General features: G+C 37.9%; 2 protein-coding genes across 2 annotated transcripts in view; one reads left to right on the top strand and one right to left on the bottom strand.

Moving 5' to 3' along the window:
- Positions 1-3,307, bottom strand: part of LOC130929408 (cyclic AMP-responsive element-binding protein 3-like protein 3-A) — a 32,711-nt gene extending 29,404 nt beyond the window's left edge. The window contains exons 1-2 of the mRNA XM_057856514.1: positions 3,160-3,307; positions 1,615-1,713 (exon numbers count right to left, since the gene is read on the bottom strand). Coding sequence (XP_057712497.1) covers positions 1,615-1,701 — 87 coding nt within the window. The 5' untranslated portion in view covers positions 1,702-1,713; positions 3,160-3,307. The remainder of the gene's footprint in view (positions 1-1,614; positions 1,714-3,159) is intronic.
- Positions 3,308-15,317: 12,010 nt separating this feature from the next.
- LOC130929719 (elongation factor 2) overlaps positions 15,318-21,543 on the top strand; it is a 43,086-nt gene continuing 36,860 nt past the window's right edge. The window contains exons 1-2 of the mRNA XM_057857136.1: positions 15,318-15,543; positions 21,045-21,259. Of these exons, the coding sequence (XP_057713119.1) occupies positions 15,541-15,543; positions 21,045-21,259 (218 nt within the window). The 5' untranslated portion in view covers positions 15,318-15,540. The remainder of the gene's footprint in view (positions 15,544-21,044; positions 21,260-21,543) is intronic.

A 21,543-nucleotide genomic window follows, 5' to 3' on the forward strand; every position in this document is an offset into this window, starting at 1 on the left:
CCCATGGCACTGTGGCTAACCTCCCGAGATGTGGACAGAAAAGAAAAATTGACGAGAGATTTCAACAAAAGATTGTGCGGATGATGGATAAAGAACCTCGACTAACATCCAAACAAGTTCAAGCTGTCCTGCAGTCCGAGAGTACAACAGCGTCAACCCTTACTATCCGTCGGGGCCTGAATGAAAAACTCTATGGTAGGATACCCAGGAAGACCCTACTTCTGACCCAGAGACATAAAAAAGCCAGAATGGAGTTTGCCAAAACTCACCCGAGAAAGCCAAAAACGTTTTAGAAGCATGTTCTCTGGTCAGATGAGACAAAAGTAGAGCTTTCTGGGAAAAGGCATCACCATAGAGTTTACAGGGGAAAAAAACGAGGCCTTCAAAGAAAAGAACACGGTCCCTACAGTCAAACATGGCGAGGTTCCCTAATGTTTTGGGGTCACCTTGCTTCCTCTGGCAATAGAATGCTTGACCATGTGCATGGCACTATGAAGTTTGAAGACTACCAACAAATTTTGCAGCATAATGTAGGGCCCAGTGTGAGAAACCTGGGTCTCCCTCAGAGGTCATGGGTCTTCCAGCAGAACAATGACCCAAAACACACTTCAAAAAGCATTAGAAAATGGTTTGAGAGAAAGCACTGGAGACTTCTAAAGTGGCCAGCAGAGAGTCCAGACCTGAATCCCATAGAACACCTGTGGAGAGATCTGAAAATAGCAGTTTGGAAAAGGAATCCTTCAAATCTCAGAGACATGGAGCAGTTGGCCAAAGAAGAATGGTCTAAAATTCCAGCAGAGCATTGTAAGAAACTCATTGATGGATACCGGAAGTGGTTGTTCACCGTTATTTTGTCTAAAGGTTGTGCTACCAAGTATTAGACTGAGAGTGCCAATACTTTTGTCCGGCCCATTTTTGGAGTTTTGTGTAAAATGATAATGATTTAATTTTTCCCCTTCTCTTTTTTGTTTTTCCATTGCAAGCAAAATAAATGAAGACATTACTACCAAAGCATTTGTAATTACAATCATTTTCTGGGAGAAAATGAGCATTATCTGACAGAATTGCAAAGGTGCCAATACTTTTTAATAGGATGTATTATTAATTTGTTAATTACTAATTTATTCAGAGCATCCATCTGGACGAAAAAGCGTTTTTGGGGAACAAACTAAGAAAGAACAGACGTGATAAATAAAAATTGCTTAAATACACATGCTACCTAATGGAAGTAGCGTTGCCATCGTGATATGACTGTTCTTACCAGCGTACTCTACATGCGGGAGGGAGATATCCTGCAACCAACAAATTAAGTCTATTAATTAATATGTGCGTTAATGCTGAGTTCCCTCACCTAGGCTTAGTATTTATTCATTGTAAATCTACTCCAATTAGTGTGGTCCCCTGACTTCGAAGTTGAATTATTCCCCTATCTCTGGTGAACTTTCCCATGTTTTATCAAATGAATCTTCATTTGGCTAATCTTTAACCCTCCACAGAAAGGTGCATTTCTGAGATCCAATTTAAAAGCATATGACCTTCAGTCAACGTTAATTATGATAGTATTGTTAGAGTGCCTGTGTTTAAGGGTTGTGCTAGTTTGACAAGTGTACTCACGTCATACATGGTGACGCTCCACGGTTGGTTGCCATGGCAGCCACCCGCTTCATCTTTGGTCCTGAAGAGCAGGTCAATGAGATCCATCCCGGCTTTTAGCTGGAAAGAGAAAAATGAACAACACTCTTTTGACAAGTACACTACAATTAATTCATAGAATAAATAGCGCAAATGGTTTGGACTCTGGAGTATGATACTGCACGTTTTGTTTGTTTGGTTGGTCGCTTGGTTGGTTTTTGCACCTCTATGTAAAGAAATTACAGCCAACCATTATATATATATATATATATATATATATATATATATATATATATATATATTTCCAAGAAAACAGGGATATTTTCGTGAATAAAGTGTTTTTATCCAGAGTAAAAGACGTAAATAGTATGAAAATAAAACTTTATTGTAAATTTACTTAACTAAAATGAAATAAAAACAACTGTCCTCCGTCCTTAGTTTGATTAATGTTTATGATGTGTAAAAGATCTTGAATTAAAAAAAATATATATTATTTTTTCATATTCATATTTTTCATTTCTATAACATGGAGGACTACACGTGATTGTTTATGAGGGTGTTCTTGGAAAATTCATTCCCCTTAAAGAGGTCTCAGGACTCAAAATGTTTGAGAACCTTTTGGGGTCTGTCACTTTCTTTTTACTCCTGTTTCCATCACTTTTAAGAACTATTTTTTTGTGTTTAAGTACGTTACGTTTTCACAGCAGTTGTTGCAAAATGTTTTTGTGCTGGCTGGAAATAATGTTGCGTATCGATTATTTTCTAAGTATTAACTGCCAAATAAGTGGAAACCTAAGTAGCTACTGAAATAATATTAAAAATAGAAATTAGAATGATCATGTAATTGTAATTTCCCAGTATGATTACCTAGTATTACAGCTTGTGTTATCCTCCAAAGCAGGGGTAGCCAACTCCGGTCCTCGAGAGCCCCTATCCAGCTTGTTTTCCATGTCTCCCTCCTCCAACACACCTGAATCAAATGATCAGCTCATCAGTAAGCTCTGCAGGAGCCTGATAACGATCCTGATTATTTGAGTCAGGTGTGTTGGAGGAGGGAGACATGGAAAACAAGCTGGATAGGGGCCCTCGAGGACCGACGTTGACTACCTCTGCTCCAAAGTGACTCTTGGAAAGGACAAATTTATACAGTAAATGAGTTTTCAAAGATTTTAAGCGACAGTACTTTCAAAACGTGACATGATGTAGAAACTGGGTTATTTCCGATTCTAAGAAAATAACACAATTGTTTTTCAAAGTTCCATTTTCTTCTAATCCCAATACTACTTAGTTACTTCACACTGTCTACACAAGAATGTATGATGAAGCATTCACTTTTGAAGGTTTTATTTTTTTCACCTGCCATAACCTTACCACCCAAAGATTTTGTTCAATTGACTGAATTTGCCTGGGAACTCGATTTTTCTAAAATATAAAAGTCTTACGCTTACTACTTAATTAAAAAAATATATACTTTTTTAAGTTACTGTTTGACTTTTATCGCCAATTCCATGTCACTCTTGTACTTACAGTTCTGTGCTGGAACTTGGATAAAATCGTTTAGTTCTCCTCTCAAACTGAAGGCGAGCGTGTGTCACCTTGTACGTGGCCGCTGTTATTAATCCAACAAACTGACGAAATGTCAGAGAAAGAGCGCAGCAGGAAGAAAACCCTCGACCAGATCAATACACTCCACTGTTTCTTTGGCGTATGAGAAGATCGTCTAAGTATGATTCAGAGGACAAAGTTGAAGTTCCATATCACTCATTCCCCAGCTGATCAGTGTCCAATCCAGCGTTTAGTTGACAGCTCAGTGGGCCAATTACAACAAATTGAACAGAGTTAAGAGCAGAGACAGGTAGGTGGTACTTTTTTATTGTGGTATCACATTTGATACATCATTGAAATCATGTATTGTAAAAAAAATAAATAAATAAAATTTAAAAAAAACAACAGCAGAACTTGCAATTTCAAGTCTATTTCACTTTAGGTTTCAAATTCTGATGGAAAACTTATAAAGTCAATTAAACGTTTTAAGTAAACTGGACTAACAGTGAAGAAAATAAGGTATAAATAAAGTATTTGAACACGCTGCTAATTTGCATGATCTCCCACTTAGAAATCAGGGAGGAGTCTGAAATTTTCATCGTAGGTGCATGTCCGCTGTGAAATGGATAATCTAACAAGAAAAATTCAGAAATCACAATGTGTGATTTTTTTTTTTTTTTAACAATTTGTGTGATACAGCTGTAAATAAGTTGTTTGAGGTCAATGGCAGCATAAAAACACCTGTCCACCCCATACAATCAGTAAGACTCAAACTTGTAACATGGTCAAGACCAAAGAGCCGTCCAAAGACACCAGAGACATAATTGTTCAACTCCACAAGGCTGGAAAGGGCTACGGAGCAATTGCCAAGCAGCTTGGTGAAAAAAGGTCCACTGTTGGAGCAATCATTAGAAAAAGGAAACGAAACATAACGGTCAATCTTAATTGAAGTGGAACCCCATGTAAGACATTACCTCGTGGGGTCTCAATGATCCTAAGAAAGGTGAGGAATCAGTCCAGAACCACACGACAGGAGTTGGTCAATGAATTGAGGGAAACGTTGGTAATACACTAGACGCCATGGTTTGAAGTCATGCATGGCGCGGAAGGTTTCCCTGCTTAAACCAGCACATGTCTTAAGTTTGCCTATGACCATTTGGATGATGTAGAGGAGTTGTGGTAGCAGGTTATGTGGTCAGATGAGGGTAAAATAGAACTTTTTAGTCATAATTCCACTAACCTTGTTTGGAGGAAAAATAATAAGTACAATCTCATGAACACCATCCCTACTGTGAAGCATGAGTGTGGTAGCATCATGCTTTGGGGGTTTTTTTCTGCGCATGGGACAGGACGAGAGCACTGTATTAAAGAGATGATGACTGGGGCCCTGTATTGTGAGATTCTGGGGAACATCCTCCTTCCTTCAGTCAGAGCAGTGAAGATGGGTCGTGCCTGGTCTTCCAACTTGACATTGACCCGATACACACAGCCAGGAAAACCAAGGAGTGTCTCCGTAAGAAGCATAACAAAGTTCTAGCATGGGCTAGCCGGTCTCCAGTAGAAAACCTTTGGAGGGAGCTCAAACTCTGTGTTTCTAATCGACAGCCCAGAAACCTGATTGATGGGTGGGCCAAGATCCCTCCTGCAGAGTATGAAAACTTGGTGAAAAATTACAGGAAACATTTGTAACTGCAAACAAAGGCAACTGTACCAAATATTTAGTTTCGTTTTCTCAGGTATTCAAACACTTATTTGCAGCTGTATCACACAAATAAATCGTTAAAAAACATCATACATTGTGATTTCTGGATTTTTCTTTTTAGATTATCTCTCTCACAGGGGACATGCACCTACAATTAAAATTTCAGACCCCTCCATGACTTCTACGTGGGAGAACTTGCAAAATAGCAGGGTGTTCAATTAATTATTTTCTTCACTGTATGTTATGTAAATTTCAAGTAAGCTAGTTTGAAGTAAATTTAAATCACAATTTTAAGTAAACTGGGCTCGAGTTTAATTACATATGTAATATACACGCGAGATTCAAACCTTGGTTATCTCAGTGGTAGCGCAATGTGTAAACAACTGAGTTTAACAGCCTCACTGACTAAGCTAATTCCACTGCACTCTACCAAAGGCTTCAGGAGTGAGGCCAAGGCAAAGTTGACACAATTTAACATTTCACGTTCAGTTTACTGAGAAATTTGGTGACACTTTATTTGAATGATTCCTATGACAGTGTCATAAGACTGTCCTAATCATGACATAACACCTGACATGAACATGAATGAATGCTTACAGCACGTCATTAAGTGTTTTTAACCAAAATGCAAAAACATTTGAAATAATGTCAAGTTTGCCTCAAAAGTGGCATAATTTATTGAATGAAACTTAATGAGATCCTTCGTAAGCGTTCATTCATATTCATGATCTTATGACACTTTCATAAGAAGCGTTCAAAAAAAAACCTGTGACAAGAAATTTAAAATTGTCTACAAACTTAGTAATTCAAGTTAATAAAACTAATTTCATCAAGTTAAAATATTCATGACAAGTGTAATGTTATAATTATGAAAGCCTCATGACACCGTCATAAGAAGCATTCCAACTAACGCATTTCGAGTACCGTAATTTTCGCAATATAAGGCGCACCTGACTATAAGCTGCCACCCACCAAATTTGACATGAAAAAAAGCATTTGTTTATAGATAAGGCGCATTGGACTACAAGCCGCAGCTGTCCTCACTCAATTATGTGTTATTTACACCAAAAAGATATTAACCGATAACACTTTATTTGACAGCAGCATCATATGACTATCATAAGTCCAAATGAACCACCATTAAGCTTCGAACTAATTGGCTACAAAGCTTCATTTGGCCATCACTGCTCCCTTGAGGGAGACATCCAACCTCTGCTGCCACCTGCTGTCAACACTGTTGTTCAACATGGCTCCTAGCATGCATTGCAGTGCTACTGATGTAAATAACAATCAGAATTCATGTTCTGTGCTAATTATTTCTTCAGTTACTGTTGCAGTTGTTTTATTAATTGCTAATTATGGTATTTGGTAACACTTTATTTGACAGTGGCGCCATAAGAATGTCATTAGACAATCATAATTATGACATGACACTGTCATGAGCATTGATGAATGCTTGGACAGATGTCATTTTGTGTTATCCAACAAATTATCTCACTTTTGAATGGATGTAAAAGATCCGAGTTGGACATGAATAGAGTTAGTGAAATAATTTGCCGGATGACACTTAATGACATCTGTCATAAGCATAATGCCCATGATAGTGCCATGCCATAATTATGACGGACTTTTGACAGTCTTATGATGCTGATGTCAAATAAAGTGTTACATATTAACTCCCCAAAAAAATCAACAAATAAACCGCACTAAACCAAAAAAAATCAACAAATAAGCCGCACTGAACTATAAGCAGCAGGATTCTAAATTAAGGGAAAAACTAACGGCTTATACTCCAAAAATTACGGTAATTTAAATTTGTGTACAAACTTGATACATGTGTATACAAACTTAATAACTCAACTTAATACAACTCATCTTATCTAGTTAACAGTAGTAACTTGATACATTGAGTTAGAAAAACCTGAAAATGACTTACCTAAGTGAACTAAGAATTTGAGTTTCGTCCATTAAAATCTTTTGTTGGCACGTCTTATAGGAACTTTTAGCCTTTTACAGTGCATTTAATCCTTGCATAAAAATGTTTTTGATCATGTGAGTTTGGATAAATTTTAGGCCAGACTGAAACAACTTGTGATGTAATTTGGCGCTAATATTAAATATTGGTGCCGTGATGGTGACAGATTGGAAGTCTATCGCCATTTATGGCACTGAAACTTATTTCCCAATGAATATGATCATACAAAAATCCACTCACTCCATCAGTTTTGTTTTCCCAGTATACACTGTTAACCTCTCTCAGTCAGAGCAAAGCCACCATGTCTCATCGTTCCTTATCTTTACTGCCATAATAAAAGCCATCTGTCTCATGCTTTTATTAAGGATACGCCCAATTAGGGCAGGAATTATATAAGATGTTCAGGAACATGCACACTAGCAAAGATGTATTATCATATTTTGAGCTTGACAAAGAGAAGGTTTGAGGCTTTCTTCATTATCATTATTTATCATTATCATCGTATTAATACGTTTTACTTGATTGCCATCCAAAAACAGTTTTTTGTTATTATTATTATTTATCGCAATTCTAGCCAAAATTTTAAATAGCTCAAATCAATGCAATTTGTTTGTTCTTTGTCGGCCACGGTATTTCATATTAGGGCCGGGCGATTTCAAGATTGTAGATCAATGTTGATGCTTTTCAATAGTTTATTACACTCCAGTTGAGAAAAACTGTAACAATAAACAATAATTTAAAATTACACATACTGAGCATTAAAAAAGAAATATATTTAGTTTTCTGAACGTACCTACTATTCAAATGCTAAAATACAATGGAATATGCCATTCAAGCATTAACGTAAATTAGCATCAATTTGAATTATTTAACTCTCAACCCTTAAAAGGATAAATGTTAACACACATAAACACCACCACATTTCCTGACAAAAAATGATGCAACACTCAACCAACAAGTATAAATGAAACATTCTGAGCATTAAAATACAAAATATATTTAGTTTTCCGAACTCGCCTGCTAGCATAATGCTAATATACAATGGAATATGCCATTCAAGCTCTAACAAAAATTTTAGTTTCATTCATTTAACTTGTAAAACAATAAAAGTTAACACACACAAACGCCACCACATCGCTTGTCATACTGGAGAAATGTAACAATCACAGGCACTTGATGTTCTTTTAGTCTGTTTATGTTTTAATGAGTCTTGCTAAGTCAGAATTTTGAGTTATTTAGCAGACAATTTAGTTAAATATAAATACTAATACAGTAGCTTCGTAGACGCAAGGGTTTTGAAATGGGATGGGGGTTTTTGTCGTAAGTACTGTATTTTATATTACAGTTAGAGATGTCCCGATTGCATATTTTTGCACCCGAGTTCGAGTTACCTGATTTTGAGAATGCCAATACAGAGTCCCGATCCGATACCGAAGAAAAAAGAGTTGCTCCCAAAAAGTTTTGAAACTGTTATTGTCCCACCCATTTTTTTTTTTTTAACCCTTTCAGACTCTGATTTTTTTCTGCTGGGGAAAAAAAAATCTTATTGATTTTTATTCTACTCAAATACCAGACCAAAGTGCAATTTTTGGGGGGGGTCGGGATATTTCATGCTTTTATTGGTTATTTTTTAATTTTAATGTTACATTGTTTTTAGTGAGAAATGAGAACTTACGTTTGCCTTTTTGAAGTTTTATCCCAGCCATTTTCAAAGACCCCAAAATAGCAAAGAGGGCGTGCTAAACCTCCTGATTTGATTTTGATGGGTAAAGTTTCGTCCAATCATCTCCCAGAAGAGGTTAAAGCAACTAAATTCAGTGTATTTATTGATTTTAAAGACGCGAATGCGTCATGTCCTTTAGCACCATGCTTGGGTCTGAAGGGGTTAAACATTAATAATGTAGAAAAATGCTTGTCTTTATTAAAGGCTTCATTTAGTCCACTCAAATCTACTCCTCCTGCTGAGAACAGCCTCTTGTTACTCACATAATCAGTTACCACAGCACACTACCGCTAGCGTTTAACAAGCTAAATGATGACTGACAGATATGCGGCTTTGAAGGTAGCGCTACCAAGCTTCTCTGGCAAGATCAAAGCAGCACCCCTGTCACTTATCGTTAACTTTAACAAGCAAACTCCAGTACACTGCTGACCAAGAAAAGCAGCAGAAGGCAGGGTGAGAGGCTGTACGCGCATGAAGCAGAAAAAGCAGTATTTTTAAAATTAAAAACCCGATCCTTTTTACCTAATTCTGATCCTCTGAAAAATGGCGCAATCGGCCAGATTTCCAATCATGTGATCGGATCGGGACATCTCTAATTATAATATAAGCATGAAGCAGATAATACTGTGCTTGAATATGTGGGAAGTTTTAAAAATGCACTCGAATATAAAATGTATTTCAAATGAATTATGGAAATAAAAATGGTTGCGAAACAATTTTTAAAAACCCAAACAATTCTGTAAGATTAAATGCAAATGCATTGGCCTTTAAAAGTTCACTACAAGTGAACGGCACTGAACAAATGCACTGTTGAATTGAGGGGGACAAATAACAAAACTCAGTTTGAATATTAAATTCATTCATTATTGCGTTCCACTAACTATATTGAGAAGTTTTAATGGAACGTATACATAATAATGAATACCTGTAAGTGCATGAGAGCTGAAGTTCAACAAGACTTGAAATAGAGGAAAAGGTTTCATTTGATTAAAATAGGGGTTTCATTATTATTTCACAAAGCAAAACTCATTACATCAGGTTGGCCACTGTATGAACTCAATTTGATCTGTATCATTAAGTCTACCGGGCACTCGTAAATGTATTGACTTGCATTTAAATCCACTCATAAGCATCCACTTATTATCAGAACGGTAATGAGCTTAATAACAAGTTAGCACGGCTGTCTTATCTTTATTGTACCTCTATCTGCAGAGTGGAGCGTCTCAAAGTACACGCAGATATGACCTGTCCACAGCATGTCAAGCACATCTCTCAATACCAAGAATAACACAGATAACTGATCTCGTCAAATTTTACCTCTTAGATTCACATGCAGAATTTGAATCTTCTATCAGTGTTCTTATTCTTACAGTATTGTAACAGTCCAACAAAGATCATGCACTGGCAGTTGCTTGAGTTGCAGGATGCTTGAAAAAGAAGTGAAAAAGAAGAAAGTAATTCATTTTCAAATGTATAAGCACCATGACTGCATGGATGGTTATCACAAGTAGCCATGCAATGCATCTTGTCTTGCTCATTCTATCAATGGGTAATAAATGATGAGTGCGAACTCATCACTTTTTGATCCACTTATGCTGCAGGAATGCAAAATGGTGAGACCCTGGGATTGAAAGTAAACCACGACTGGTGTGAAGTATTATGTGGAATGTTGTTGAATCAATAAATCACTTTCCACATCCAAGCAGCACAACATTTACACTAAATTCCATGTTACATGACAGCAATTAGATAAGGGCACTCCATGGACAAATATTACTTCAGATGACGCTTCATACAGGTTTCACATCATTTGCAATCATTTTACAATGCACTTGACAATGAAAGCCGTTATAATTAGGAACGTTTGCTGTCATGAACCGGCTACTCATGACTAATTTCCAAAGCAAATGTGACAGAGATCTCAGTACTAATTAAAAAAACTTTGTTTAGAAAATTTGGGTCATCCTAACAATACTTGGCATAATCACATAAACAGTGTTGCAGATAAAAGGGTTACAGATCCGACGTTAGCTTTTCTCAAGAGTAGAAGCTAGACTAAAAGAGCAGCGTTGCGTCCACCCCTGGTAGTCAGAGGCCGCGAGCATAAAACATGACGGCAAACCTCCAATTTCTCTACTCTACCATTTAAAATCATTAGCATACAATTTAGTTATCTTGCTTGAATCCCACAGACAATCCCCGGACAAAAAGTATTGGCAGCCTTTGAAAAATCACGCAATGCTTCTCTAATTTGTGTAATTATCAGCACCAGTTACTTACCTATGGCACACAAGCGGTGGTGGCAATACCTAAATCACACTTGCAGCCAGTTAAAATGGATTAAAGTTGACTCAACCTCTGTCCTGTGTCCTTGTGTGTACCACATTGAGCATAAAGAAAAGAAAGAAGACCAAAGAACTGTCTGAGGATATGAGAAGCCAAATTGTGGGGAGGCATGGGCAATCTCAAGCCAACAAGTCCATCTCCAAAGACCTTAATGTTCCTGTGTCTGCCGTGCACAGTGTCACTAATAAGTTTAAAGCCCATGGCACTGTGGCTAACCTCCCTAGATGTGGACGGAGAAGAAAAATCGACGAGAGATTTCAACAAAGGATTGTGCGGATGGTGGATAAAGAACCTCGATTAACATCCAAACAAGTTCAAGCTGTCCTGCAGTCCGAGGGTACAACAGTGTCAACCCGTACTATCCGTCGGCGTCTGAATGAAAAGGGACTCTACGGTAGGATACCGAGGAAGACCCCATTTCTGACCCACAGACATAAAAAAGCCAGGCTGGAGTTTGCCAAAACTTACCTCAGAAAGCCCAGAACATTTTGGAAGATTGTTCTCTGGGCAGATGAGACAAAAATAGAGCTTTGGGGAAAAATATGCATTTTTGTTGATATATTTGGTTTGATGAGTAAAACAATGTTAATTTTTGTTGTTTACCTGCAATTAAATCACTTTCTTTTCCAGAGATAAAGAAAAACAAGATCAGACAGTAGCCACGTTTACATGCTAACTTTTATTCATACCGATTCAAATCATTCCGAATGGAAATTTCACATCAGCTGTTTACATGTCACTTCATCTATTCCGATCCAGCGTTTACATGTGACTGCCTTTATTCCGAAAGGACGTTTGACAACTGCCGTCTGACATGCGCAGATTAATCAAAACAAAGCGTCACGTTGCAAAACATGGAGATCGATCGTCAGATCAGCTGCTGTTTTAACTTTTCGAGTGGAAACAAAACTTCAGAATGATACGCCGTTCATTTAAAAAGTTGTGTGGGTGCGCTGTGCGTGTGCTTGGAAGCCATGTTGCAAGTGACGTTACTTACGTCACCAAGTGACCAGTACGGAGCATGCGCAGAAAGAACGCAACCAGACACCATTCCGCTTCCCTGTTTACATGATATAATTTTACTTCTAATCGGTTTGGGAAAAGGAATATTCCACCCCTGTGAATCGGAATGAAATTCCATTCGGTTTGGGCCTGTTCATTCCGAATGAGGTGTTTATATGGAACACATTTATTCGGTTTGAACAAATATTCCGATTGTAATTGGAATATTTGGCTCCATGTAAACGTGGCAAGTGATAAACATAATAAAGAACTGAATATTTAATGGGTTGTCCTAATTTTTTCACATGACTGTAGAATAGGATGTCATCATATACACACTTACATGTGATTCACTTAGTACTGGGTTCCACACCTCACTTTGCGCCCGTGCAACATTGCGTGGTTATCGGGGGCAGTGCCTTTGGAATGGCAAACCGGGGTGGTGGTCCCTATCTTTAAGAAAGGCGACCAGAGAGTGTGTTCCAACTATCGGGGATTCACACTCCTCAGCCTCCCCGGGAAAGTCTACGCCAGGGTACTGGAAAGGAGGGTCCGGTCGATAGTCGAACCTCAGATCAAGGAGGAACAATGTGGTTTTCGTCCTGGCCGTGGGCATGGGAGTTCGCCAATTCAGTCCAGATGTGTTTTGTGAATTGGGGAAGGCTTATGACCGTGTCCCCAGGGGCAGCCTGTGGGGGGTACTTCGGAGTATGGGGTGGATGGCCCTTAGGGGCTATCCAGTCCCTCTACCACAGGAGTATGAGTCTGGTCCGTGTGGCCGGCAATAAGTCGGACCTGTTCCCGGTGAGGGATGCACTTTGTCACTAGTTCTGTTCGTGCCTTTCATGGACAGAATTTTGTAGGGGCAGCCGGGTGGATCTCATCTCTACTTTTTGCAGATGATGTGGTCCTTCTGGCTCGTCACACAGCAACCACTTGCTTTCGCTGGGACAGTTCGCAGCCGAGTGTGAAGCGGCTGGGATGAGAATCAGCACCTCCTGAGGTCTGAGACCATGGTTCTCAGCCGGAAAAAGGTGGATTGCTCGCTCCGGGTCAGGGGTGAGTTCCTGCCCCAAGTGGAGGAGTTTAAGTGTCTTGGGATCTCGTTCACGAGTGAGGGTAGGTCGGAGTGTGAGATTGACAGGCGGATTGGGGCGGTGTCCATAGTTTTGCGGGCACTTAACCAGTCTGTCGTGGTGAAGAGGGAGCTGAGCCGGAAGGCGAAGCTCTCGATTTACCGGTCAATCTAAGTTCCTGCCCTCACCTACGGCCATGACCTTTGGGTAATGACCGAAAGAACAAGATCGCGGATACAAGCGGCTGAAATGTGTTTCCTTCACAGAGTGGCCAGGCTGAGCCTTCGAGATAGGGTGAGGTCATTTGGAAGGGACTTGGAGTAGAGCAGCTGCTCCTCCATGTCGAGAGGAGCCAGTTGAGGTGGTTTGGACATCTAGTTAGGATGCCCCCTGGACGCCTCCCTCAGGAGGTGTTTCAGGCATGTCCAACTGGGAGGAGACCCCGGGGTCGGCCCAGAACACGCTGGAGAGACTATATCTCTTGGCTGGCCTGGGAACACCAAGGGATTCTCCCAGATGAGCTGGCGGAAGTGGCTGGGGAGAGGGCTGTCTGGGCCTCTTTGCTTAGGTTGCTGCCCCCGTGACCCGGATTCCGATAAGCGGGAGACGACAACGACGACCTCACTTTGCTGGTTTGTGTACGCTCCACCCCGCCTAATTACGTCCCCTTTGACTTGCTTCCTCCCCCCTATGGGTAAATATAATTAGCTAACGATAGCGCCACAATGTTCACAGGTAGTATAGGCGGGTAAAAATCTTTTTCTTGTTGTTTGTTCTTCCTCTCTTCTGTCTCCTTCCTTCCTTTCTGTCCCCCAACCCCTTCTCGTTCGCTGCTTTCTCCTAATGAATAAAACAATGAAAAACCACAATGGAAGTATATCCAAATCCTATGTGATACATTAAACAGTTAAGACCATATGGACACTCAGATTTCTATTCTATTTTTTAATTAATCACGTTAAAATAATTGACGCAATTAACGCATGCACGGAATGACCCATTAATGCTTTGACTCAAACAGTTTACAATGACGCCGTTTTAGGACATTGCAAACGAAAAAGCAGAGAAATGCGAGTGGACACAGGCGTTCATTGGACCGCACCTTTAATTGGCTTAAGCTTTGGCAACTCTTTGACAACAAATATAAGTATTGTGGCGAATGAAGTGGGGAAGAATGACAGGAGATGATCTTTTTCTGAACATGCTTAATTGAACTCAACGCAGAACATACTGTATACCATTTGCAGCCACCACTGACAGTCATGGTTGCCCAACTTCCCATCATGCATTTGGGCGGAACAGTTAAGTCGCTACAGTATCATTTAGTGAAAGCACTACAAAAATAATGTCTCTATTTCTCACAGGAGACTATCTTTTTCTGAACACGCTTAATTGAACTCAACGCAGAACATACTGTATACCATTTGCAGCCATCACTGACAGTCATGGTTGCCCAACTTCCCATCATGCATTTGGGCGGAACAGTTAAGTCGCTACAGTATCATTTAGTGAAAGCACAACAAAAATAATATTCCTATCTCTCAAAATAATAATGTTAACAAAAAGAAAAGCACTCAATGCAAAGAGGACTGGCATTCCCAATCAAAATAGCTATGCAAAATACACATAAAACTTACTCAAACTTTGCCTTGGCTAGATCTCTAATTCAAAACTCGCCATTGACACCTTGTGGTGTATTTCAATCACTATCTTACGTAAATACACTGTGGAAGAACGGCAGGGAGCCCATGTGACGTCCTGTTCGGCGACGTTAACAATGGCGAGCTATTAGTTTATTTTTCGATTGAAAATTTTACAAATTTTATTAAAACGAAAACATTAAGAGGGGTTTTAATATAAAATTACAATAACTTGTACCCAAATTTATCTTTTAAGAACTACAAGTCTTTCTATCTGTGGATCCCTTTAACAGAAAGAATGTTAATAATGTTAATGCCATCTTGTGGATTTATTGTTTTAATTATAACACATACAGTACTTATGTACAGTATGTTGAATGTTTATGTCCGTTTTGTCTTATCTTTCCCTTCCAACAATAATTTACAGAAAAATATGGCATATTTTAGAGATGGTTTGAATTGCGATTAATTACGATTAATTAATTTTTAAGCAGTGATTTACGCTATTAAAAATTTTAATCGTTTGACAGCCCTAGTTTTAAACAATGATGATGTCAAGCTTATCATGTGATTCACTGCTTTCTTCTTTTCGGAATAGATCAATGCCAGCCAAAGAGTTTAAAGCTTTGTGGGAGATTCAACCATTTGCCTTCATTACATTTCCATTACTCTGCCAGCCGAACTCTTTATTACATATCCATTACTCTGACAGCCGAACTCGACTACTAACCCTGTTCTTTATTTTTCACACACTAGACAGCAAGTGAAAGGATCCCAACAGCGCCCTCTGCTGCTCTAGTGCCTCAGCGCAGCCTGGGTGAACTGCGGCGTCCTTACACGCACTTTTCCACCGCGGCGTTTCGCAGCAATAACGTGACGAAGACACACAAATTGTCACAATGGTGAGTTCGTATCGACTCATGTTGTCTTAATGGACGCAATAATTAATCTGTCGTGGTTTCCCAGTCGCTACATCAAAAAGAAATAACCGGCGTGTTTTTGTTGCATGGCCGTTACATGCCTATGCACATGTAATGTGTACGAACTGATGTAGCCTATATGTGACGTGTGGGTATGTACTCGTGTGATGTGGGTGTTATGCTTTAAAAATAAAAAATAAACGTCAGGCTGTGTCATCGGCCTACTTTCCGCACTGACGTTCATAGCAAAGCACATGCCGTTGCTCAGCTTTATTGCTATGCTGTAAATATGATGTTACTAAACAAAATCGTGGGATCACGCATTTAAAAACCTACCGTGATTTAAATCGAATTACACGATTGCATAAAAACAGGTTGCGCATATAAATCCCCCGTTTGGAAAATACTTTATTAGCAGCACCCTCTCTAAAAAAAGTTATGTCCAAATAGGGATGTTTAACTGTGTATGTTTTGACACTTGCCACATACTGTGGTGTACACATGCACATCTGTAATCTTGCCCTATTATGGAAAACTAAAAAAGAAGCAATAACATGCTCCATTTTTATTGACACAATCGGAAATTTGTTCATTAAATTTCTTCGTTTTTGGTCATGTGATTTGCAGTCCAGGATTATGTCACCCATACCAGATTTGTAAAGACAACAAGAGCGTTACATCACTATGAGGAGTATGCCTGCTATGGTGTCTAGAAAAATGTCCCCAAAAATGCGTCACCAGCTAATTGTAAGATCATGACCAGATGATCCATTTTTAAAAGGCAATAGTAAGCACTACAAATCAAATGTTTCACTGCTACACCATGTATATAGTATTCTCTGCAGAGGTGGGTAGTAATGCGTTACATGTACTTCGTTACATGTACTTGAGTAACTTTTTCAGAAAAATGTACTTCTAAGAGTAGTTCTACTAAACCTTACGTTGTACTTTTACTTGAGTACATAAGCGGATTTTAAGGGGGGGTAGGCCCCCCTGGTGTCCGAAAAGTGTCATTGCATGTAATTGACTTTACTATATATATATATATATAAAAGTTGTAAAGCAATAAAACTGCAACTAAAATGAATGAAATTAACTAGGGCTGTCAAACGATTAAATTTTTTAATCGAGTTAATTACAGCTTAAAAACGAATTAATCGTAATTAATCGCAATTCAAACCATCTATAAAATATGCCATATTTTACTGTAAATTATTGTTGGAATGGAAAGATAAGACACAAGACGGATATATACATTCAACATACGGTGCATTAGTACTGTATTTGTTTATTATAACAATAAATCAACAAGATGGCATTAACATTATTAAAATTGTGTTAAAGCGATCCATGGATAGAAAGACTTGTAGTTCTTAAAAGATAAATGTTAGTAAAAGTTATAGAAATTTAATATTAAAACCCCTCTTATTGTTTTCGTTTTAATAAAAGTAAAAGCAAAAATTTCAATCAAAAAATAAACTAGTAGCTCGCCATTGTTGATGTCAATAATTACACAATTCTCATGGTGCTGAAACCCATAAAATCAGTCGTACCCAAGCGCCAGCATAGGGCCACAAAACACCAAAAAACACAAGTAACAAGTGGACATTACACTGTGCTGTCATTTTAATCTGTTTGAGCGGGGCATGTGCGTTAAATGCGTCAAATATTTGCACGTGATTGATTAAAAAAATTAATTATCGCGATAATTTTGACAGCCCTAAAATTAACACAAAAAAAAATATTTATGTAATGGGTCAAAATTATTTTTCGAGCATCTTAGATGGTCATTTGGTTTGCATATAATTTTCCAAAAAAAAATTTTTTTAAACATTTTTATGAAGGAGTTTTTCTTTGAACGAAAGATTGGATTAGATTGAAGCAAATTTTGGGGGATTGAATGATTTAGACACAAATGTCCTAATCATAATATGGCCCAAACAAAAAAGGATTGCTTCAATCAAAGAAAACTTTTTCAATGAAAAATTGAGTGTTCAAATGCAATTTTTCAATTTCAAATATTTTTTCGTTTCCAAAACTCTTTCTTTGATTAATATTTTGTTTTTTTCATTGAAGTGATTTTCTTTTGAAAATCTATTTTTTTAAGCAACTTATTTTTTGATTGAATAATAAAGACAAGAATGTCTTAGCCAAAATGTGGCCCAAAAACAAATCAACATAACTTTAATCAAAAAAGTGGCTTCAATTAAAAAAAACTTGACTTCAGTAAAAAAAAAAAAAAAAAAAAAAAAGAAATAGATTTCAAATGCATTTTTTTTTAGTTTTTTCAGTTTCAAATTTATTTTTGCATTCAAACACATTTTTTTAATTGAAGTGACAATTTTTTGGTTTAATAAAAAAGACAGATCTACCTCTATATGGCTCCGCCCAGGGAATACAATTTTTGACTGGTGTGACTACATTGGCACAACACCGGCAGGCGTACGATATTTAGTGGATGACGATCTTGGCAAAAAGTATTTCCTAAACAGCCTAATTTAGAATTCCCCTCAAGAATGATGGGGAAAAAAACGCTCATCGTCAACTTATTATTATAAATATTCTTGTAAGTTCATTTTATTGCTGACACTGCGTTTCGGGGTCATCAACATGTTGTGCCCCCCCTGCCCCAAAAGTCAAACTCCTTCTATGCTTAAGTAGATTTCTGAAGAAGAAACGCTACTCTTACACCGCTACTTTGGGCTACACTAGTCGTTACAGTTTTCCTCTTTATTCTACATATTAGCAGAGGTGGGTAGAGTAGCCAAGAATTTTACCTAAGTAAGAGTACCGTTACTTCATTGTAATATTACTCAAGTAAAAGTATAAGTAGTCATCCAAAAAATGTACTTAAGTACAAATAAAAAAGTACTTGGTGAAAAGAATACTCAAGTAATGAGTAATATTGTGAGTAACTGCTTAATTTTGGGATTTTCTTTATTTTTTTAACAATGGTATATATTTTCTCAGCACGAAGTTATCTATATTAACTGTTGTGATAACGATACTGCACAACAGACATTGAATTTCTGCGAGAGAGAAAAAAAAAAAGACAAAAATGAAGCATTATTTCTCCAAAGTGCATGAGTGCCCTCTAGTGGAGAAAATAGTTCTTAGTTTGAATAGTAATTAGTTCCTTCATAGTTCCTATTATGAAAGGATATATAAATGGATCACATCTCCAGTTTTCCGTGGCCGATCGGTGCTAAATAAAAACTGGGAGCAAGGTTAAAATCTGCGCTTTCGAGTCATGTTGAGGGCGGTGCTCTTTATAAAATACATCATTTTTTACGGTGCTTTAAAGATGCCACGTGAATGAACATGCTGGCGGGATCAAAGAACGGCAAGCTTGCGTCTGATTGGTATAATGGAGTCATGTGATTATTGTTGCGACGTCTCATTGGTGAAATTGGTAGAGCTACTCCTGGCATCACTGGCAAAAAAAATCTCATGTGTAGAATGAAAAGGGGGGGAAATGTAATGACTCTAGTGCAGCCCAATGTAGCGAAGTAAAAGTAGTGGGGTTTTTTTCTTTCAAAGTAAAAAGTATGGCTTAGTAAAACTAGTCTATGAAGTACATTTTTCTCAAAAAGTTGCTTAAGTAAATGTAATGGAATACATGTAACGCGTTACTACCCACCTCTACATATTAGGTTTTTTGTTTTTTTTTTCAGCCATGCCAACAGTAGCTCTAGAAGTTTCACCAATGAGACGTCGCAATAATAACAAAATGACTCCATTATACCAATTAGGATCAAGCTTGCCATTCTATGATCACACCAGCCTGTTCAATCACCTGGTGTCTGTAAAGCACCGTAAAAAATTAAATATTTGACATAGAGCGCAGCCCTCTTCATGACTCGAAAACGTGGATTTTAACCTCTGTCCCATTTTTATTTGCCGCCAATTGACCACGGAAAACAGGAGATATAATGCTTCTAATTTTATAGTAGATAGTATGAAGGAACTTTTCAACTATTCAAACTAGGAACTATTTTCTCCACTAGAGGGCAGTCATTCTCTGTGGACAAATGATGCTTCAGTTCTGCAGATTTTTTTTTCTCTTACCGGGATTCAATTATTGTTTTTTTTTTCATGTATTTATTTGGCTTAATACATTTATGTAATAGATTATAGTACAGTTATAATAGCAGTTCATTTAGACAACTTTCTGCTGAGAAAAAAAATATACTTTTTTAAAAAATCAAACATCAGAAGCAGTTACTCACAATGTTACTCCTTACTTGAGTATTCTTTTCACTGGATACTTTTTTACTTGTACTTGAGTACATTTTTTGGATCACTACTTTAACTCTTACTTGAGTAATATAATTTTGAAGTAACGTTACTCTTACTTGAGTAAAACGTTTGGTTACTCTACCCACATCTGACTCTCAGTGGTATCAGTATGTGTTGTGGTAGTTGGCAAAAAAAGAATACATTTTATGTTAAAAATACGTTAACTCTTCATAGTGCACTCATGTAAGTTATTTGCTGCCATTGATGGTACTAGACGTCCAATCCATTCTGACTAGGAGGGTTGGCAGCAAATGAACAGTGGGAATGTTTGTGATCTATTTCCTTCGTTTGAGTGTTTTAAGCCTTATTAACCCTTTCTGGGAAAGTGGTCACTACAGTGGACAACCATTCAAAAGTGGACACTTACTGTATTTCGGACCTCGCTCTTTTTTTTATCATTTAAAAAACTTAATTAGCAATGATTGATATGTAGATAGATATTTTATTATTAATTTTGTCATTTTAAATACATTTCTAAATAAATACAATGTGAATAAAAACTACACTAATACAACTGAAATGAATAAAAACTGAAACACACACTGGTTACGGCCCCAAGTAACACTCAAAAGTTGTATTTTTTCCCCTTAGTATTTAATTCATTGCATGCCTTTGATGGTGACTGATGACCTATTCATTTAAAGTCTGGCTGTAAATGCTCATGTATCAGTGCCATTGACGGTGCTAGACGTCCAATCTATTATGACTGAGAGAAGGCAAATGAACAAGCACTCATTTGCAGCCAATGGCAGTCAGTGAGTTTAATGATCAACCTGTAAGTTCCTGTATGCTCAATATAAAAATATTTAATTTTTAGAGCAACCCTGGTTCATCTTTCGTCGTCAGTTCTAGCCAATGAGTTTAGCTCGTCGACTGAAATAGCCCATGTTTTTTGGCACATGCTGTAAAGTTCATATTTAATAGCTAAAAATGTGCAAATTCAAGGCATGTTATATATGTTGTTGCTGTAAACATTAACTAATAATTGCTCAGCAACGGTCTGTAGCCAGAATAAGACGGTAGAACGTTTGTCTGCCAACCTGATGGATTCAGTTTCAAAATGACTTTCTTTTTATAACTCCTACCTTGGAACAGTTGCAAACCTAGTCAACACAATTTTAAATGAGGGATTAAACTGCACTTCCATTTGAATGAAATCCAAGCATGTTTTACTGTTCCACTAGGTTAACTTCACCGTGGACCAGATCCGAGCCATCATGGACAAGAAGTCCAACATCAGGAACATGTCCGTGATCGCCCATGTGGATCACGGCAAGTCCACGCTGACGGACTCTTTGGTGTCCAAGGCGGGCATCATCGCCTCATCCCGTGCTGGAGAGACTCGTTTCACCGACACGCGCAAAGATGAGCAAGAGCGGTGCATCACTATTAAATCAACGTATGTAAATACAACACAAAAGACAGCACAACTAGGATGTTACATAATTAAAAAAACTGAGGCACTCAAGAAGTCCAAAAATAAAAAGCCTTTATTCAGTCATGGCTTTGTACAAATTAAAAAATGCCGAAATGTTTCGGCCGTGTAGGCCTTCATCAAGATAAACATTGACTCTGCTCAGACCACCTCTAGGATGTTACATTGTTCCCTGCTAAATTGCAGTTCATGTACCCCAAGTCTATTTGTGGAAATCACAGTTGTGCTCTACTGTAGAGTAAAAACCA

The sequence above is a fragment of the Corythoichthys intestinalis genome, chromosome 14 (assembly GCF_030265065.1).
Source record: "Corythoichthys intestinalis isolate RoL2023-P3 chromosome 14, ASM3026506v1, whole genome shotgun sequence".
Lineage (NCBI taxonomy): Eukaryota > Metazoa > Chordata > Actinopteri > Syngnathiformes > Syngnathidae > Corythoichthys > Corythoichthys intestinalis.